The 18985-nt window shown below is 34.7% G+C and overlaps 1 protein-coding gene across 1 annotated transcript in view; it reads left to right on the top strand.

Annotated features, from left to right (window-relative positions):
• LOC147074434 (E3 ubiquitin-protein ligase AMFR-like) overlaps positions 1-18430 on the top strand; it is a 124156-nt gene extending 105726 nt beyond the window's left edge. Inside the window, exons 4-9 of the mRNA XM_085943831.1 lie at positions 6236-6603; positions 7180-7290; positions 10306-10466; positions 14197-14303; positions 15328-15713; positions 16706-18430. Coding sequence (XP_085799957.1) covers positions 6236-6603; positions 7180-7290; positions 10306-10466; positions 14197-14303; positions 15328-15713; positions 16706-16919 — 1347 coding nt within the window. The 3' untranslated portion in view covers positions 16920-18430. The remainder of the gene's footprint in view (positions 1-6235; positions 6604-7179; positions 7291-10305; positions 10467-14196; positions 14304-15327; positions 15714-16705) is intronic.
• The last annotated feature ends 555 nt before the right edge of the window (positions 18431-18985 follow it).

Below are 18985 nucleotides of genomic sequence, written 5' to 3'. Positions count from 1 at the left end.
ACCGTGGCCACGACTTCCTGAAGCGGGCCCCCAGGCTAGGATCTTTGGCGGGGCCATCGCTAAGGGTAAAGGCAGTGTGACGCTATACAGTAGCGTTTTTCAAATGGTGTACGCAGTAAAATTAATGTGTATATTTTAAAACATCCATTTATTATGGCGTTAAAAATTGTATTGTACAACCACATAATTTTAAATAATAACATTATTATAAGTATAGACTTTTTTTACTATTTGAGCAAGTTTGTGATGTGTGTTTATCTTTTTTTTAATTAACTATTCAAGGAATAATTCACAAGATTTAAGAATGCACCTACCTACCATTCTAATTATTGTACATACATAATTCTGAAAACACTCATGAGAAAATATAGCCAATATAAAAAATCATTCTTCGAAAAAAGTAAGACACCCGGCTGGAATCGAACCAGCGTCTCTTGGGTTTCGCGCCGTGACGCCAAGAGACACTGGTTCGATTCCAGCTGGGTGTCTTACTTTAAAAAAAAAAGATTTTTTCTGTTGGCTATATTTTCTCATGGGTGTTTTCAGAATTATGTATGTGTGTTTATCTCACTTATCTGGTCGACTTCCCACGCCGTGTCCCAGTGACGTCCCGTGGGGGTAGGCAGATTGAGCGTCGCATGGGGGCGGCAGTTACTCGAAGGGCGACAAATCGAGGAAAATCATTAGGAATATATAGAAATAGCAAAGTACCTTAACTTAGTAACAACGAAAATATGTTTCCATTAAAAAAATCGGCTCACTGATTTTGTCGGGTTCGCGATATCTAGTTTACTTCCGTTGCCCTTCGACGTCCTTGGTGACCATAAACGACACGTGCAGATTTGCGAATAATAAAATTAGTGATGTAATATTAATGTATCCATATAACACATTTATTAGATATTGGACTCATGAAAGGATGATAAAAATAATGTATGAACAAATGAGGCGCATTTTGGCGCTGCCTAGGGGCGGCATTTTATCTAGGGACGTCACTACCGTGTCCCTCCTGACCACGGGCCCCCAGGCTAGAGCCCTGTCGCCTCCCCTTGTGGGGGTCATGATCAAGACCCAACACATGTAATGTGACACGTATAAATATATCGTCGGTGTTTTGTAAAAAGGGAGAATTGACCAAAATGCTATTTTACAGAAGGAGGATTTTTAACTTTTTACATTAAATAAGTACTGAGCTTTCAGACATACTTTTGAGAGCTAGGAGTGATTGAATGTAGATGAAGAGCGCACGACCTTGCAGAGTATAATAATCTACTTGATGTGGCTAAGGGCAAGTCAAATGAAAAAGATGACGTCGTTAAAATCTAGTTTAAAATAGGGTGCTACTGTTTGCACTTATGGCAACACTTGTTGCCGACCTACTACAACTAATATTATTGTCTATGATTGTCTCGGGGGTCAGTTTAAAGTACATATATAGAAGCAGAACCAGCTCGTGACTCTTGGCGCCTCGGCCAAATTATATTCTGTCGCCAATCTTATCAATTATTTACATTATGAAAAATGTGCAAAAATACAAGATAATCGTGATAAATATAAATGCTCGGAGCAATAATAAAATAGCCTACGCACCGGTTTTCGGTTGACATTGTTTATTTTTAACGCATGTTTTCCACGACGGGCAAAAGAGCTATTTTCAATTTTCACTTCCCGTGTACAATAAATTTAAATGATACTTACTGCGTTTAAAGTTTTGTATCATTGCCACATTTTTTGCAACTCACGCAGAGGAGAAAAATACTAGAGAGGCAACTGTTATGTTGCCGAATCCGTTTAGTGATAATTCAAAGTTGCATACTACAACGATGCGATCTTATGGCGGATTGTTTTAAACTGAGCCGATTTTACTAAGTATTGTTATATTCTGTCATTTGAAACGATTCGATCTCTCGAGAGTAGTTAGTTAATTAGTTAGTCAAATTTACGATTGGAGAATGACTGAATGGCATACAAGGATACTCATAACTGGTTTATGTCTGATTCATCATGTCTGTATAGCCATGACATTCATTCCGTCAGCATTCTTTATGAACCGTCTGGATTTACTCTTGAATGGTCCCTGGGCTAATACTTATTTGGTGCCCTCAAAAACCGTATTTGTTCGTATTATTACTGTTTGTTTATTTCATATTATATATCGTCACCTCAATACTACAACTAGATAACTTGCTTTCAACTGTTTTTTTAGATAGCTATTGAATATGATTCTACATTTCCTTCCCTACGTAATGATAAAACTAGGTAAGTCAGAAGATAATGGGAACTGTATTAATTTTTTGTTTGTTTGATAATATTAGATAACTTTAAAACCATTCATTAAAAATTTACAATACAATATCTAGTGTTTTTTTCATTACATTGAACATTATTTAATTGTTCCCAATTAGACAAAGCACAATTTTCCATTTTTATTTTAACATTTAAATAATAATTATAGACTAGATTTATGTTAATCAAGTGAAGTTTAAATTTCATTTTCCCAACAATGACCAAATCAGAGTTATCTATTTGTAGTATTGAGGTGACGAAATGTGTTTACTTAAAACTAGTGTCCTATACAATTTCTTAATCGTAATTTTTATTACGCATGTTCAAGTTGTAAAGAAAACAACTAAAATCTAACATGACGTTTTATTTAATTGTTTTGCCCACGAATTGTATTTTGTTTTCTTGTATTATTTCGGGATTACGAATTACGGCACCATTTCAATTTATTTTTCGGTTTCGGGGGTCCCTAGCGATTCGGGGTTGATGGTAAATCTGGCCCTGGTCTGAAGACACAAGCGAGTCAGCCAGACACAATCATGAACTACGGGTGGGGTAGCGATTTGCAAGGCAAATAATTAATTGTGCCCATCGTGACTCAAATGACCTAATCAATTCGAATAAGTCATAACATTTTTTTGGCCGTATGTTGAATCGTGAGTTAAAATGCAAGATAGGTTATCGCAAAATGCTAGGAGATTAACCATTAAATGGAATTGAATCGTTATCATTGGCATGTATGGCATCTTATTAACTACCTATGTGTAATGCCTAAGGCCTGTTTCAGACGGGACACGGTGTGACGCTCGTATATAATAAGGAGGCCATTGTATTCGAATAAAGTGACCATTGTATTATGTTTATGAACGTCCCAGAGCTAATAAGTCAACGCGTGTCCGGTACACTTTTCCGTCGGCCGCTACATTCTCAACCCACCGATACACCTGTTTTTATTACCGCAGCCAGTTTTATATTCTAATTTATAACGCGAAATTATGCGTTGACTCCATGGTTGACTCATAGCTCTGCACCGCGATTTCCTAACTCTCGTCTCGTGTGGCACCAGACGAGATGACGTAATTGTGACGTCACGCTCGAGGCATGCCGACCGCGCACAGAATAACCATAGAAAATTTTATTATGATACACCTATATGTGTATGGTGACAATGAATAGCGCCGCTGTCTGACCACTCGCTATTTTCTCGAATGCTATTATCACTCCGGTAGTACGTCATAATGATGTCATATGACGTCATCTCGACCGGGAAGCTTGCACTCGCAAGTTCTAACATAGAGCCCCTGGGGCGTTAATAAACATAATGCAAAGGCCCGTTTATTCTAATACAAAGGCATTCTATATTATATCGAGCGCGACACCGGTGTCCCGTCTGAAACGGGCCTAATTTTCAAGTATTCCAGAAGTCAATGGAGCAGTTTGGCGGTTTGAATTTAAAAACAATTTTAATTACCATTTCCGCCTCAAAGTGTGGAGTAATTGAAACACATATTTTCTCGCTCGATAAATCAAAAACTTGCATTGTATGTGTTCTCCAGTCTCCACATCAGAGAATTTAATATTATAAACATTTCTTGGAATAAAAAATACCAAAACTGCATATTATATAACCACCTACCATTACATACATATTGATTGAAAAAAATAAGGTGTAGATTCGAATTCGTGATCCATGGAACAAGAGACTGGCTTTGGTTTCACTGTGAGTTCTCACGAACTTAGAATATAATGCTACAAATTTATTTTTTGACTATGGTTTTTCAATAGAAAAATTCGTTCAAAAACAAACAAGCAGTCAGCAATCTCTGACTAGTTTATTAATTCGGCATCTATGCCTTGTTCTATTTTATTATAATCCATGATTGTAAGCCCACTCTATGCATTATCATCTCTATGCCTCACATGCCTGTTAAAAATAGCGCTTCACCAGTGACCACTTTACCAAAAATAAATTCATATAATATAAACACGCGCTTACCTACGATTGCTTTCGTTGTTTGTTTGTTTGATTGTTTCGTTTAGTGTTTACATTTTGCCTTTTTATCCGTTATTTCGGGACTTAAATTTGTTTTTTCCGCGTAACTTACTGTACAGTCTACAATAACATGTTATTGTTTTTTGCGCAATTGTACCAGTTAAATTACTTAATACATTAATAAATTATTAGTTCTTCTTTTTTTGTATTGAACTACGAAGTATAAGCTGAGGCTTATTTAGCCGTAGGGTCACTGTCTCAGTACTAGGGTACACTATTTGACAAAAACCTATTGGGAGAAAATGGCTGTCAAAGTTTTTGAATACCAATAAGAGAGTAATTACTTTTTAGATATTTTCAGTCACCTAAATTCAGCCAGAGCACACTTAAGTGCATGATGACCACAGTCCAACTACTTCTGAGACATTCCCAGTCATAAAAAAGATGCTTCACACCAAACGTAGGGTCCCATGGCACGCCCGATTAAAACTGGGTGTGGTTTGGTGGGGCCATTTACTTCAATGTTTAAGATCAGCTTTCGTTGTCCATGACATCATTAAATTTATCAGTTTGTTGTATCTAATAATATGACAGTGCTAGGTGCTGAAAAAACATCAAAGCAGAACAAAAATGTACTGAGAAGTAGACTTATGTCTGTAGACTGAATTTTTATTTCTTGTGACATTTTTATGGAGGAATTAATTGAAAGCACTTTCTGTTTTCTACATTCCATATCAGGCAATTGAAGGGCTTTTTGACAAAATCCCATTTGTCAAAAAATGTGTTAAATTACCAATTTTTTTTAACCATTTTAAACGTGACCTTCCTACTTTTTACCACACTGAGCACATTTTAATACATGTATATTTCAATTTATCAATGAGAATAAAATTGGATGAGACAATATACTAAATTTTCTACGACGGAAGGGTCGAGAGGCGTGCGGCCGGGTCAAACGCAGCTACTTTTACGATGATGTAAAAATATCATCTACCTTTTCTAACAACCACTATTTGCCACTGGTACAATACTATAAAGGTATTGCGTTTATTTAGATGTAGGTCAAACAGAGGCGATGCACTGATGCAGTAATCTGAAGGGCTAGGGCTGGGGGTGGATAATGGATATAGCAGAAAAATATGCAATGTATTTCGTGCACCGTTGAACTTACGGAATTGAAATACCCACTTCGTATCAAACTAGAAAGAAGAAACACGACGTGCAAAACTGTAATGTGAAATCTTTCCGACTATATTCTCTGAACGCGTAACAGGAAAATGACAACAATTTCAGAATGCTCGCGATCCCGGAATCTGACTCAGTTTCGTGATTACGAAAATCCGGGAATGAAAATTTTGGAATCCCGGAATATTGGAATAAATTTTAGCATGATTTTTGACAAAGCCTCTTCTGTTTTTCTCTAAAACAACTGTAAACTTTCGTAACCAATTGAAATGTAGGCGTACGTTAGATTTCTGCAATGGTATACCGGTACCTAGAACAGAAATTTGGGTTGCAAAAAAATCCTCGATTAAAATCCCTTAAACCTTGCCATATATATGCTAATATATGACGCTTGCATTCTGTCGGTGCTGCTTTACGGTAGCGAATCATGGCACCTAACGAAGGCTCAGAGCAACCGAATACTGAGCTTCGAAAACAGATGTTTGCGACGGATAATGGGTTTACGGTGGTGGTATGACTTTAGGAGCAACGAAGAGATAAGAGAGCGCACCAAGCAGCCTCTCATCACGCTGATAGTGAAGAGGCGATGTTCGACCTGGCTCGGCAACGTGCTGCGGATGCCAGAAGAGAATTTCAACCTGGCTTCGCTGTTCTTCAAGCCAACCGGATTCCGGCGTCCTGGAAGGCCGCTAAATACTATGCTGGTTGTTCACTGAGGTCCCTAGATAATTTTATTATTATATATTTAAAAATATTTTTTTCTGTTTCTTCTAGTGCGTCCTCCTGAGCATCCGCACCATGCACGTGCTATTCCGCTACGTCCTGCACGTGGTGGAGTCGCGGGGCGCTGTTGAGGGTCTTCAGATGCCCCCGCAGGCGTCCACGCCATCCCTCCCGGCCCCTGCAGCCGCGGCGCGAGACCGTCGTGCTCCCCTGGCCCACTACGCGGAGCTGGCATTCGAGCTGGCCGCTTTGGCCGTCGATTTGATGCACCATATCCACATGCTGATGTGGAGCAACATCTTCCTGTCTATGGCGTCACTGGTTATCTGCATGCAGCTGCGCTATCTCTTCCACGAGATACAACGCAGGGTCAAGAAACACCGCAACTACCTCTGGGTCTTGAATCACATGGAGAAGAAGTAAGTGCTTTAACTTTATTGCAAAGGTGCTGAATACAAATCATATTTCTGTAATGTTTATATTATATACTATATATATTTTTTTTTTAATACCATGTTCGATATTAAGAAGATCGTGTGGACATGACCTCCTCAGAGTGGAAGTTGTATAACAGATTTTTGTTTTTTACGAGAAATTGATGTTAGCACCTTCTTGCTCAACCTATTAGGTACATACTCTGGGTCCATACACACATTGCAAAACAAGATGTAAATTGGCCAGACCTGGAATTCGAACCTGGGACTGGGACCCTCGACGTTATAAGCTGACATGGTAACCGCTCGGCCGTCGTGATCAATATACAATTTATTTATTTTAATAAACCATAGCTGGAAATGGAGCTGTAACTGGTGCTTGAAAACCCTGAAAACTCATTAATTATTTTGATTCTGAATCTTTAAAACCTCAAACCGAAACTGGGAACCCTTAAAAATGCCAGCGTTCTGGAAGTTCCATTTTTTTTTTCAATAATAGTTATAGGAAGTTTTGTAATATCGATCGCTGAATTTTTTTTAATGAGCTTTTGTTACTTTTAGTTATCCGATGGCGACTGCAGACGAGCTGACAGAAAATTCTGATAACTGTGCCATCTGTTGGGAGAAAATGGAAACAGCCCGAAAACTACCATGCGCTCATCTATTCCACAAGTGCGTATTATCAATATTTTACTCACTGATACACTTACTAGTCGATGATACTAAGACCATAATATTATATCTCGGTTTAGAATGTCTTCTAAACATTTAGCCAACCTGTACTATATTAGTTGGTAACTAATGTGCTTAAGGGGGGACATGCTCGTCGAAGGTCAAAATTGAGTTTTTATTGTATATTCAAACCATGATCCTGGACACTCCTTAAACGTTGTAGATGATCTATTTATATAATTTTGAAGCCTTATTATCCTTTATAGTTATTTTAAACATTTGATGACTGCATGAAGTATTTTTGTTACATAAAATAGTATTCTTTTAAACCTCTCGCTCTAATGTTTTAGAATATAGTCATATTTCGGTACATAACTGTGCAGTGGTGTTAAGATTTTTTACATTTATTAATTTTTAAACGCATTTATAAAACCATTAGCATAATTTATTACGAGATAATTTTTGTAAAATATTCACGATAAAAAATTATATTGATAATCTCTGTGATCCCAAATTTGACAAGAATTAGGCATTTTATTATTCAAAAAATCGTCAAGATTAACACATTTCAAGATAATTCTAAAGATATTTATTATAAGCTATGTCTTTGACCATTCAAGTGTGATAAACATCCTACGAATAATGATTGCTTTATAATAATTATTGACCTAAGAATAAGGTAGTGTTTTTTTGAAATACGCCATTTCTTTTGTCATTCCCTAGTGGTTAAGCTACAACATACGGCCGTAGCCATAAATTGACAAACTATAATTGAAGTAGGGAGTAAAATGATATTGACGCGCGTGTTTGAACATGTACCGTTTAAAAAAAAATAAAAAAAAAATCGGTTAGGTACATGTTCAAACACGCGCGTTAACATAATTTTACTCCTTACTTTAATTATAGTTTGTCGTTTTATGGCTACGGCCGTATGTTGTAGCTTAACTACTAGGGAATGACAAAAGAAATGGCGTATTTCAAAAAAACACTACCTTATTCTTAGGTCAATAATTCTTATAAAGCAATCATTATTCATAAAATTTTTATCACACTTGAATGGTCAAAAACATAGCTTATAATAAATATCTTTAGAATTATCTTCAAATGTGTTAATCTTGCCGATTTTTTGAATAATAAAATGCCTAATTCTTGTCAAATTTGGGATCACAGAGATTATCAAAATAATTTTTTATCGTGAATATTTTACAAAAATTATCTCGTAATAAATTATACTAATGGTTTTATAAATGCGTTTAAAAATTAATAAATGTAAAAAATCTTAACACCACTGCACAGTTTTGTACCGAAATATGACTATATTCTAAAACATTAGAGCGAGAGGTTTAAAAGAATACTATTTTATGTAACAAAAATACTTCATGCAGTCATCAAATGTTTAAAATAACAATAAAGGATAATAAGGCTTCAAAATTATATAAATAGATTATCTACAACGTTTAAGGAGTGTCCAGGATCATGGTTTGAAAATACAATAAAAACTCAATTTTGACCTTCGACGAGCATGTCCCCCCTTAAGCATTTTAGAAACTATATAAAACCAATGTAATTATTGAGAGGTTGAGGGGTATTAAGTAAAGCGTGTTTTATTAAGCCCAATAAAACTGGAACTTATAAAAAATATTATAAATGCCTTGATCTTTCAAAAATTAACTTTTTTTTAATTTTTGAAAGATCAAGGCAATTAACATTTAAAAATGTTTTCGCGCATAATATGGCCACTATGGTTTTTCTTGACGAAGCACATTCTGGACGTCCAATTTTGGGCCACTTTTATTCGCATTACTGGCCGTATATCATGAATAACACGAACAATGTTGGTTTCCAAGCCGTTAATTGTTGCTGGTTTATCAGCGTAATCAAATGATTTCATGTAGCTTCACAGCCAATAATCCAGAGGTGTCAAAATCGGACTACCTCGGAGCCAATTTATCAGGTTCATTTCTCTATCTGATCACCAAATGTTGATTTCAATAAGTATAGCATATAGCGGCATCCTGTTGAAACCACATCTCATCGGGATCAATGCCATCCATATTTTCAAAAAAAAAAAAAAACATTAATCATGGTCCGGTAACAATCTCCGCTGACCGTAACGCAATCTCGGGTCTTATTTTTAAAGAAATAAGGTCCAATGATGCCACCAGCGTGTAAACCGCACCAAATTGTGAATTTTTTGATGTTATGGAATCTGTAGGGTCTCTTCTGGATTATCACTCAATATGTGGCAATTTTGTTTACCTTTTGGCTGCTGTAAAAAAGGCTTTGGCAGTAGGTACCTAACAGCCCAAATATAATTTGCAAAAAAAAAATTATAAAACTACAACATCTCTAAAATATCAGTTGTAACACTTGACAAAATTCAAGGTAAATCGATAGTAAAATCATTAACTAATATGGTAAAATGTTTTAGGAACATTTCGACAGATGTCAGTATGTGTTCTATTTTGAAATTATTTGTTTTGACCGTATTATTTATACTACCGAGTCATCTCGTATCTGGCGTAGCGAACTTGGACTACTTGACGAGATATCTTGTATCTGGCAGTGAAAGGGTTCAAACCCATTAAGGCAAAAATTGGCCCCATCACTGAACGCAATTTTTCAGTAAAACAGTGTATATAAGTTGCACGAATCAACGACTGATTTTTTAAAGTAAATTTGGTTAATTTGCTAGCATTGTTCAACCGTGATTCTGTTCGTGATGATTTTCCAGACAATAATCACTACTAAAAAACTGCTTCTACGCAGATGGAGACTAAATTTATGCAAATGAAGCAAAAATATGACAATTTTCATATAAACTATGCAGAGTTAGAAACATTTATGGTTGATGTTTACATAGAAAAATGCTATTTCTGACAAATTAAAACTTGCTTCGATGATTTTGATAGGGAAACCACAGAAGATTCCTGACATTGCTACTTGAGTCTGTCCGAAGTTCGGTTGGGCTGGGAAATCATGTGAACACAATGTAACTAATGTGTTTCCTTCTAGTTCTTGCCTTTCCTCGTGGCTGCAGCAAGATACATCGTGCCCCACGTGCCGCCTCGGTCTCTCCTTGTGGCCGCCCGCATCCACTGCTGACGCTGCCTCCGCCGCCCACTCGGTTGGCCACACTAACCCCAGGCATCCCAACCACTTCTTCCATTTTGATGGTAAGTACATATCAGTGGCGAAGGGTGACTTTTGGGAAGAGGTAAGCTGTAGAGATCAGAGAAAAATAGCACACTTGTAAGGTATACTTACAGGAAATAAGAAGATAATACTTACGATATTAGTACTGATGAATAATAATATGTGCACACTAATGACAACGCCACACTGAATCGTTGAAATTTCAATAGCTCACCGACGGTATAAAATTGAGCGATGAGTTTAAATTATGTATTTTCATAAACATTCATACACGTAACATACGCCCAAAAATATATCATTGGTGGCTTTGAAAAAAGCCGTTGTTGTCATTTTGCCATTCAAAACACTTCAAGATATTTCAGTAGGTAATTAATATAAAGGCTTACTATATGATCATTTGTACTCTAAGTCAATTCGTCTGTTTTTCTGCAGAAATTTTTTTAAAACATCATCATAAAATGTTTGATAAAATTTAATTAATAATTCTTTTTCAATAGCTATAATTGAAAGATTCGATAATCTAGTTTGATTTTGAGTATTTCGACAATATGTGTGGACACGTTTTAGAGTAGAAAAACTCCTTTCTGCCGTCGCTGTCGTGGTCGGTAGCGTTAAAAATAATTTGACTAGTTTATAAGTCTGTGAGAAAGCTTCCACTAGACATTTTTTGTTTTTAAAATATTCGAACAACTCTCTTAAATTTGAATCTTGAAATTCTGGTAAAGAATAAATGACTTTAAGTTCGTTTTTCAATTGACTTGAATCAAAAATACCAGAATAACTGTTTTTCAGGGATTCAAATAGTTTATCTGGAAATTTTCGTTTAAACGATTTAAATAGCGTCGGTTCAAGTAATTCTAAAAAATTTAATTTTTCAAATGAAACAAATCTATCGTTCATTTGCATTAAAATGTTATCGCAAACCTCCTTAAAAATGATTTTAAAATATTGCTCATCATTTAATTCATTTCTGCGACGTTTTTTTGGTGGTTCACAGAGGTTTTTATATTTATTATATAAATTACTAAAACTATTTTGGAAGTCGGTCTCTAACCATTTTTTAAATTCGTTAATTTTTTTAATGGAATAAGAAATGTTTACAGTTCTACTTTGAACAATTTTAAATAAAATATCCGTTCGGGCATAGATTTCGGAGAATATTCCTAAGTAAAAGTTAAATTCAAATTCTTTAAATTTACTATCATAAGCATCTGCAAAGGTTAAAGAATCTTCATCCCATTTAGAAGAATTATTCTGTATTGTCTCGAATGTCGTTATGAAATCAGATCTATTGTCATGTATTACATTAAGTATACGAGAGTGGTAGTGCCACCTGGTCGATGCAACACTTGGAAGACGGCGATCCATTATTTCATTGAGCAATGCACTTCTCTTTGTAGATGTATTAAAAAAACTCACTAATTTATTAATGTGTCCAAAAAATTTTTTACATTCCGCAACATTTTCAACGGATCTAGATAAAACTAAATTTAAAATATGAGCATGGCACGGTACAAATATGGCCATAGAACATTTTTCTCGAACTTTTGATTGAACTCCGTTTAATTCTGAAGACATTACTGCAGCCCCATCATAACTTTGCGCTACCAATTTTTCACTACAATTAAACTTTTCTAATATGGAGAATACATGTGAACTCAAAACAATGGCAGTTCTCTCTGAACTTACGTCTACATAACCTAAAAATCGTTCTTCTACAGAATTATTTGAAACGTATCGCAAAATGGTTGTTAACTGTTCACGGCGACTAATATCTGGTGTTTCATCTATCATTATAGAAACAAAACTAGCTTCTGCAATTTCAGCCTTAATTTCTGAAATAATTACGGATGATATTGATGAAATTAAATCATTCTGAATCTCACCTGATAATCCAGAAAAGGCGCACGAAGATTTTAATGAATTAAAATGTCCTTCAATTACAGAATCGTAAGATGATAAAAATTGAAGAGATTCTATGAAATTTCCACGATTATTTGATGATTCACTTTCATCGTGTGCTCGAAAAGATAATTCTTGTTTACCCAAAAAAATTGTTGTATCTATCAATCTACGCATTATATTAAGATTTCTGTCGACTTTCTCATTGTGTACTCTAGCAATTGCCTTTTGTTGTTTATCAACGGCAAATTCGATTCTAGTTTTACCAAAAGATTCCAGATTTACGATTGAATGTAAATGTTTTTCTGTAGTCACATGTTTTACCACTGAATTTGTCAAATTATTTAAATCACTTATACCAGAATAATTCCACGCAGACTTATCTGTGGCAAATAGCATACATGGCCAACAATATAGTTTATTTAATTGACAACTGCCAGTCAAAAACGAATATTTGTCATATAAATTGTTGTGGAAATGTCTAACATAAGTTTTTTTTGCTGTATGCAAATTTAAATGAACGGTTGATCTTCCAGCTTTGATAATTTCTGATTTTTGGTTAAACGTCAAACTTGAAAATGATATTTTTAAAATTTGATCTGTACTACAGCAATGACCAATTTCAGTTGGAAAACTAGACATTTTTACAAATAATTTGTATTTGAAGCACTGACGAATGACTTAGGGTACAAAAAAAGATAATCTATCCACATTCAGAATACAATAAATCACAGAATTGTCTCACAAAATAAAACTATACCACCATGTTTTGAACAACAATCTGACTGAATTAAAACGATATAAATTATGTTTGTCTATGACTGAACTAATCTAAATAATTATCACGAGATACAATTATTTGTTATTTTTAAAATCAATTAATAATCATATCTGATTGAACCCAATAGACATTATTTTTTTAAATCATCTTATTTATTTATTATTATTTAAAGCGGCAGGCATAGACAATAAACTTTGCAAAAAGAGTTGGAAGGCGGTCACTCGAACGCTTCCAAGACGTGATAAAATTTGTAGACTTGCTCGAAGACATGAGTCATATAAGGTATAGAAAACCATTTTCGATTATGAAGTCAATAATCGACAATCGTCATTCAAAGAAAAACAACAGATGTCGTCACTCGCTTGTAATTTTTTGTTTGATTCTAAACTCGGCTAATTTACATAGTCTACATTCAAATTCACACAATAGATGACTCTTAATATTTTAAAATTTTCTATATATTTTTTTATTGCAATTTGAAATAAATACTTGAAGATATAGTTTTCTTAGAAGGTAGGCTTTAAATAATCGCTTAGTATGGAGCCTTCGCCACTGGTACATATTATGGAATCTTCATATCTTTTTGTCAACAATATTTTTTTTCTGTCTTTCTCTCTTTCATAAGTGTTATTATATTATGTTCACAGGTACTGTAGACATCCCAGTACGAAAATAATGATAAGAGATTGTGATTATATTGTATTTATTAGACTTTCTGATATTAGATATTGTGAGCAATCATTATACTAAGTTTTAGTAGAAAATTGCATCTAATTGCATATCTCATAAAGTAGTCTGTCTATATATTATATATTTAGTTGAAATAGCAATGTTGTTTCTGTCAAAAAATATATCTTAATATATATATAAATATTATATATCATCAAGAAAGGAAGCAGAATCCTGAAAAGCTTCTGGAGACCAACTAAATTATTCATTAAAGTAGCTTTGGGAGTCATTGTTTGACAATGGTGTTGAACACTTTATTGGCATACAAACTTTGTTTTTACTGTTTTATTTATTGTAAATCATATGTATTGTATTTTATAGATTCATATTTTCTTCAGGTTCTCGCTACGTCTCTTGGCTGCCTAGTTTCTCTGTGGAAGTGACGCACATGATGAGAGGTGATCCTCAGACAACCAACTCGCAAATGGATGCCATGGCAAGACAGGTAATTTAACTTGAGACTAGACAGGGCTACGGTGCTACAATTCGGAACAATGATGTTGAATTATTCTCATAGATTTTGCGCTAATCTTTTGCACCATACGGGCATCATGGTAAATTATTATTAGTTGCGCAACCTCTCTTACGCATGCGCATTTTAACAAATTATTTACGCATATCTATAATGCATTTGTGCACTAGAGACCTGAATGTCATTCGGTAATTTCTATTGCAATTGTGTACCTGACTATTTGCTTCAAATTATAAAATGATAATAGATTTTCAAATGATAGATGATTTACTACTGTGATAAATTGATAATATTATCTCCACATATTTATCACCACAGAACAAATAGAATTCCGATAGGTTATATACCAATACGGTAAATATTGACGCAGGGTTTTCAATGTGTGAGTGTCCTACGAAAATGAATCACACATTATAGACGTGCAATAGTGTAATACACCAATATGAAATGAGCGTCAATGCATAAATCGAGAGCAGTTGTCAGTATTCGACGTATGACGTATTTCTGACACGTGTTTAAATTTATCCTGTATTCTTCCTTACTCGAGATCGGTTGCCTGCTTCTCCTTACCCGTTGGGTATTTCCGTTCCCATTATTTCTGAGTTCCCTGTTTATCACCCTAGGATGTCAGTCAGAAAGAATATTTGTATAATTAAAACGATACTTAGTGATAGTGAATGAAAATCAAAGATCATGCTTGAACCTTTTGAAATTTAACTTGACAAAATCATTTTCAATTTATAAACTAATAGAAAATAACCTAAACTACGCAATTCGGGGCGAAATCTTTATGAAACAAATTATAGGTAATCGTAAATTTTTACCTAAATTTTTTTCACAGTGTAATTAATACGATTTCTATAGACTATTTGATGGCAAGATGTGTTGGGAGTTTGAAAAAAATGCTGTTGTCTTTTTTTGAAATTGGAAACCAATTTTGAAATTGAGAGAAATTTCAACTATATTTTATTACAATGATACAATTCATCATTTTCAGGTTCAACAGCTATTCCCGCACCTACCGATCTCGGTAATAGTCCAAGACCTTCAGAGCACCCTTTCAGTGGAAGGGACAGTCGACAATATCCTGGATGGACGACTAGTTTTACCCTCCCGGTTTGTCACTCTGGAAAACGGGATGGAAGGTGTACCGAGTGGAGTAGTCACCGCCGTGTCCTCTCTTCCTGTCCTGCCAGGGGTATCGGTCCTCCCTATTCCAGGAATCCTACACCTGCCTCAAAGTTTGACTCCACCCAGTGCGCCGACGCCCAGTTCTCAGGTATTCTTGCAGCACTCCCTCTCCATGCTGGCCAGTCAATTCAACCAGCAACGAGCGGCCGCCGAGTCCTGGAATGCAGATTTGGACGTGCCACATGTTGAAAGGTATCACAATAATTTATTTTGTTATTTTTCTTCACCTTATTGAATATTCACCAAGGAGATGCAACAATCTAAGGAGTGTTTAGGTTGTTGAGGCTCATTCAATCAATTATGAGTAGAAAGGCTTTCAATCCTATTGCATTGAATTTCCGGGTAGGCTATTAAAAGGTAAATTACTTTTTTTTTGTATGTAGTTGTTCTTGTTTCTACTGAGTGGAGGTTTTCTTGAATGTCTTTTATGAGAATCGTTTGTTAGCCACTTCGCTCAACCCCTTGTAACTATGCCGTAACCCAAACTGATTCTGCGAGAATTTGTGTGCGAACACAAGTAGAATTTCTCATCTTTATTGTAATATATAACCTTTTTTTAATAAAGTATGTAATGAAACGTTATAAATGTTTTGCTTGCTTGGTTAATTATTCACATTATGATTATTATTAAAAATCCTTATAAAAAACAATTGCAAAGTGTACATACATTTGCTTGTGAAATGTGAGCCAAATGTAAAATGAAAATGTAATTTTCTCGAACTCGATAAGTTGTCTCTACTTGGTAAAGGATGGTTTCTATGATATTTTACAAAATATTTTAAGGGTTCCTCCAAACAATTTTTTTTTTTTTTTTTCGACCATGTCTGATCCTGATAGGATCATATGGGCCTCCACAGAGTGGAGGTATGTTTTGACAGATTTTTTGTTTTTTTACGAGTAATGGATGTCAGCCACTTGCTCAACCTATTAGGTCCATACCCTGACACACACAAATTGAAAAACAATATGTGTACTTGCCAGACCCAGGATTCGAACCTGGGACCCACGGATTTATAGTCCAACGCTTTAGCCGCGTGGCCACCGTGGGTGACACCCCAAACAATATATCCGGTAAAAAATTCTATTGCAGTTTGTAATTGACTCATAATCTTGGCGAAATGGCAACCTAGTGCGATCTGTATTTGCTAAAACATATAACATAATATATTGTTTCATTCTTTCAGTGACGATCACACTCCAGCCGGGAGCCGATTTTCAAAATGCTCCCACGAGCGAGAGAGGATTCTCCAAAAGAAGAAGGAGCAACTCCTCAACAGCGCGAGACAGAAGTACATGGAGAAGCACTCCATCTCCATTGTGAAACCGACTGAAAACGTAGACAAAGAACCATCCTCCGAAAACGATAACTCGGGCCAGGCTTCAACGGCAAACCCTTGAATGAGAGATCCCGATACCGAGACATGAACTTATTACCGACGGTATGCCAAGTATATTCTGTTGTATAAATGCTTTCCGACTAATGTTATTCTATAGGCAGGTGAAGTAGATTCACCGTCGTCGATCGAATCGAAAATATATTTATTGAGACTGGGATATATGATGTCAAAAAAAAAATTATGTATAGGATGTGTAACTATTATTAAATATTATTGTTGTTAGGACGTATTGAATCTAACCGAATTGTGAACCATACAGATGCTAAGGGCCTATTTATACTTTCAAACAATCATACCTAAATGTCTCACAGAAGTTCTTTACTCATGGGGTATCTGCATATTCATATATTTTTTTATTTCTACCATACTTTTATAAATCATCAATCATTAACTAATTAATAGCCATCTAGAAAAACTTAACCACTCAAAAACCGAACTAATGTGGAGATTTTTGATGTTATAAAACATGCAGATACCCTATTTATTTTATACTTAGTAGAAAAGAATTCATAAATTTACTTTCAATATTGGCTTCTGGACTGTTCGCGTGTTACAATGTTATATACACGTTGGTTGTAGACGAGTAGATTTCTTTGGTGTTTTCATTTTTTAAATATAATATTTCCAACGTATTATTATCAACTGTTTTATCCAATCTAAATGTACAATATATACGTAAACTTTTACTGATATATATTTTATTGACTTATAAGATGTTTATAACACTGACACTTCTGAACATACCGTTTAATGTCAGATAGAAATAGAGTACAACAATAGGGATGGTTTAAAAGGGACGTAAATTATGGACTTAATAACTAATTTAATCAAGACAAGATATAATGTTTTGGACGTCTTTTGTGGAAGATAAATATTCACTTGTGATATTTCTTCACTTTAACCTATTAGATATTTTTTGCAATTATATGTTACAGGAATCATACCGTAGCTCTATAGTATAATAGTTTATGTAATGTTTCTATTTTGAATGTCGTGATTTAACAACACTTCTGACTTAATGGTACAGACTTAGCCGGCTCTCACATCAAAACTCGTCTCGCGTGCAACGTGTCAAATACGACGATGTGACGTCATCGTTATTCACAAAACACACGTTGCCAAATGGAGCTTCGCAGATTGGTCGAATGCGACTTTCTAGTTTGAAGAAAGCATCTACTCGTGCAATCGACAAGTTGCATGCTTCTCGGGCCGTGAGTTAAAGACGCTGGGACGCATACGAACACCTACGAATTGGTCGTTCCTATACCGGCTAGCCGATCGCCGCATCCAAATATCTATATGGATCGATATTCTTGCAAGGTTTGATTTATGAGAGCCGGCTTTGTGTCATAAGTAAACACTACTTAGATGTAACAATAATGTAATGTTTAATAAAATAAGGAAACCAAAGAGTCTATTTGTTATTAGTATTGCATTGGGTATCATTTGCTATTTTAAAAGAAAATATTATTTATTTACAAACAGCCAATACAAAGTTATATTAAATACTTTTATGAGAAAAAATGTGTATGTACGCGGTATTAATTTAGTTTTGATCATTTTTTCTAAAATAATTTTTAGACACAATATGCCAAAGTTTTTTTAATTGTATGAGAATGTAACCCGTGGAAAATACTTAAAGAAAATAATATGAGTTATATTATTTTATGTTTATTGTTTATATTATATATGTATTATGAATCAAATTATTGTTTTAAGGAGGCTGTGACATTTGTTAGAAGAATGAAACTCCACGAGAGTGTAATATTTATTCACCGATCTGTCCTAAATGGTTTTTTGGATTAATTCTTTTAATTATAATGTAAGTCATAGATAGATATTGCAAAAAAACTGTCCTTTCGAGTGACATTCTTAATTTATTTGCCTTAAAAATTAAAAAAAAAATATATTACAACCAGTGTTTACAACTGAATGAAATTTTTCTTTTATTTCTAAATTATTTATCATGATATTATGTATTATTCAAGTAAATAATTTATTTGGCAGTGCGAAAATCATATTTTATATATAGAATATAGAACTTGGTATCCTTTTAAAATATTAATA

Source organism: Rhyacophila brunnea, unplaced genomic scaffold, assembly GCF_057557595.1.
Source record: "Rhyacophila brunnea isolate RB1 unplaced genomic scaffold, BYU_Rbru_1.0 scaffold_16, whole genome shotgun sequence".
In the NCBI taxonomy this organism is placed as follows: domain Eukaryota; kingdom Metazoa; phylum Arthropoda; class Insecta; order Trichoptera; family Rhyacophilidae; genus Rhyacophila; species Rhyacophila brunnea.
This window is presented reverse-complemented; position numbering and strand designations above follow the sequence as displayed.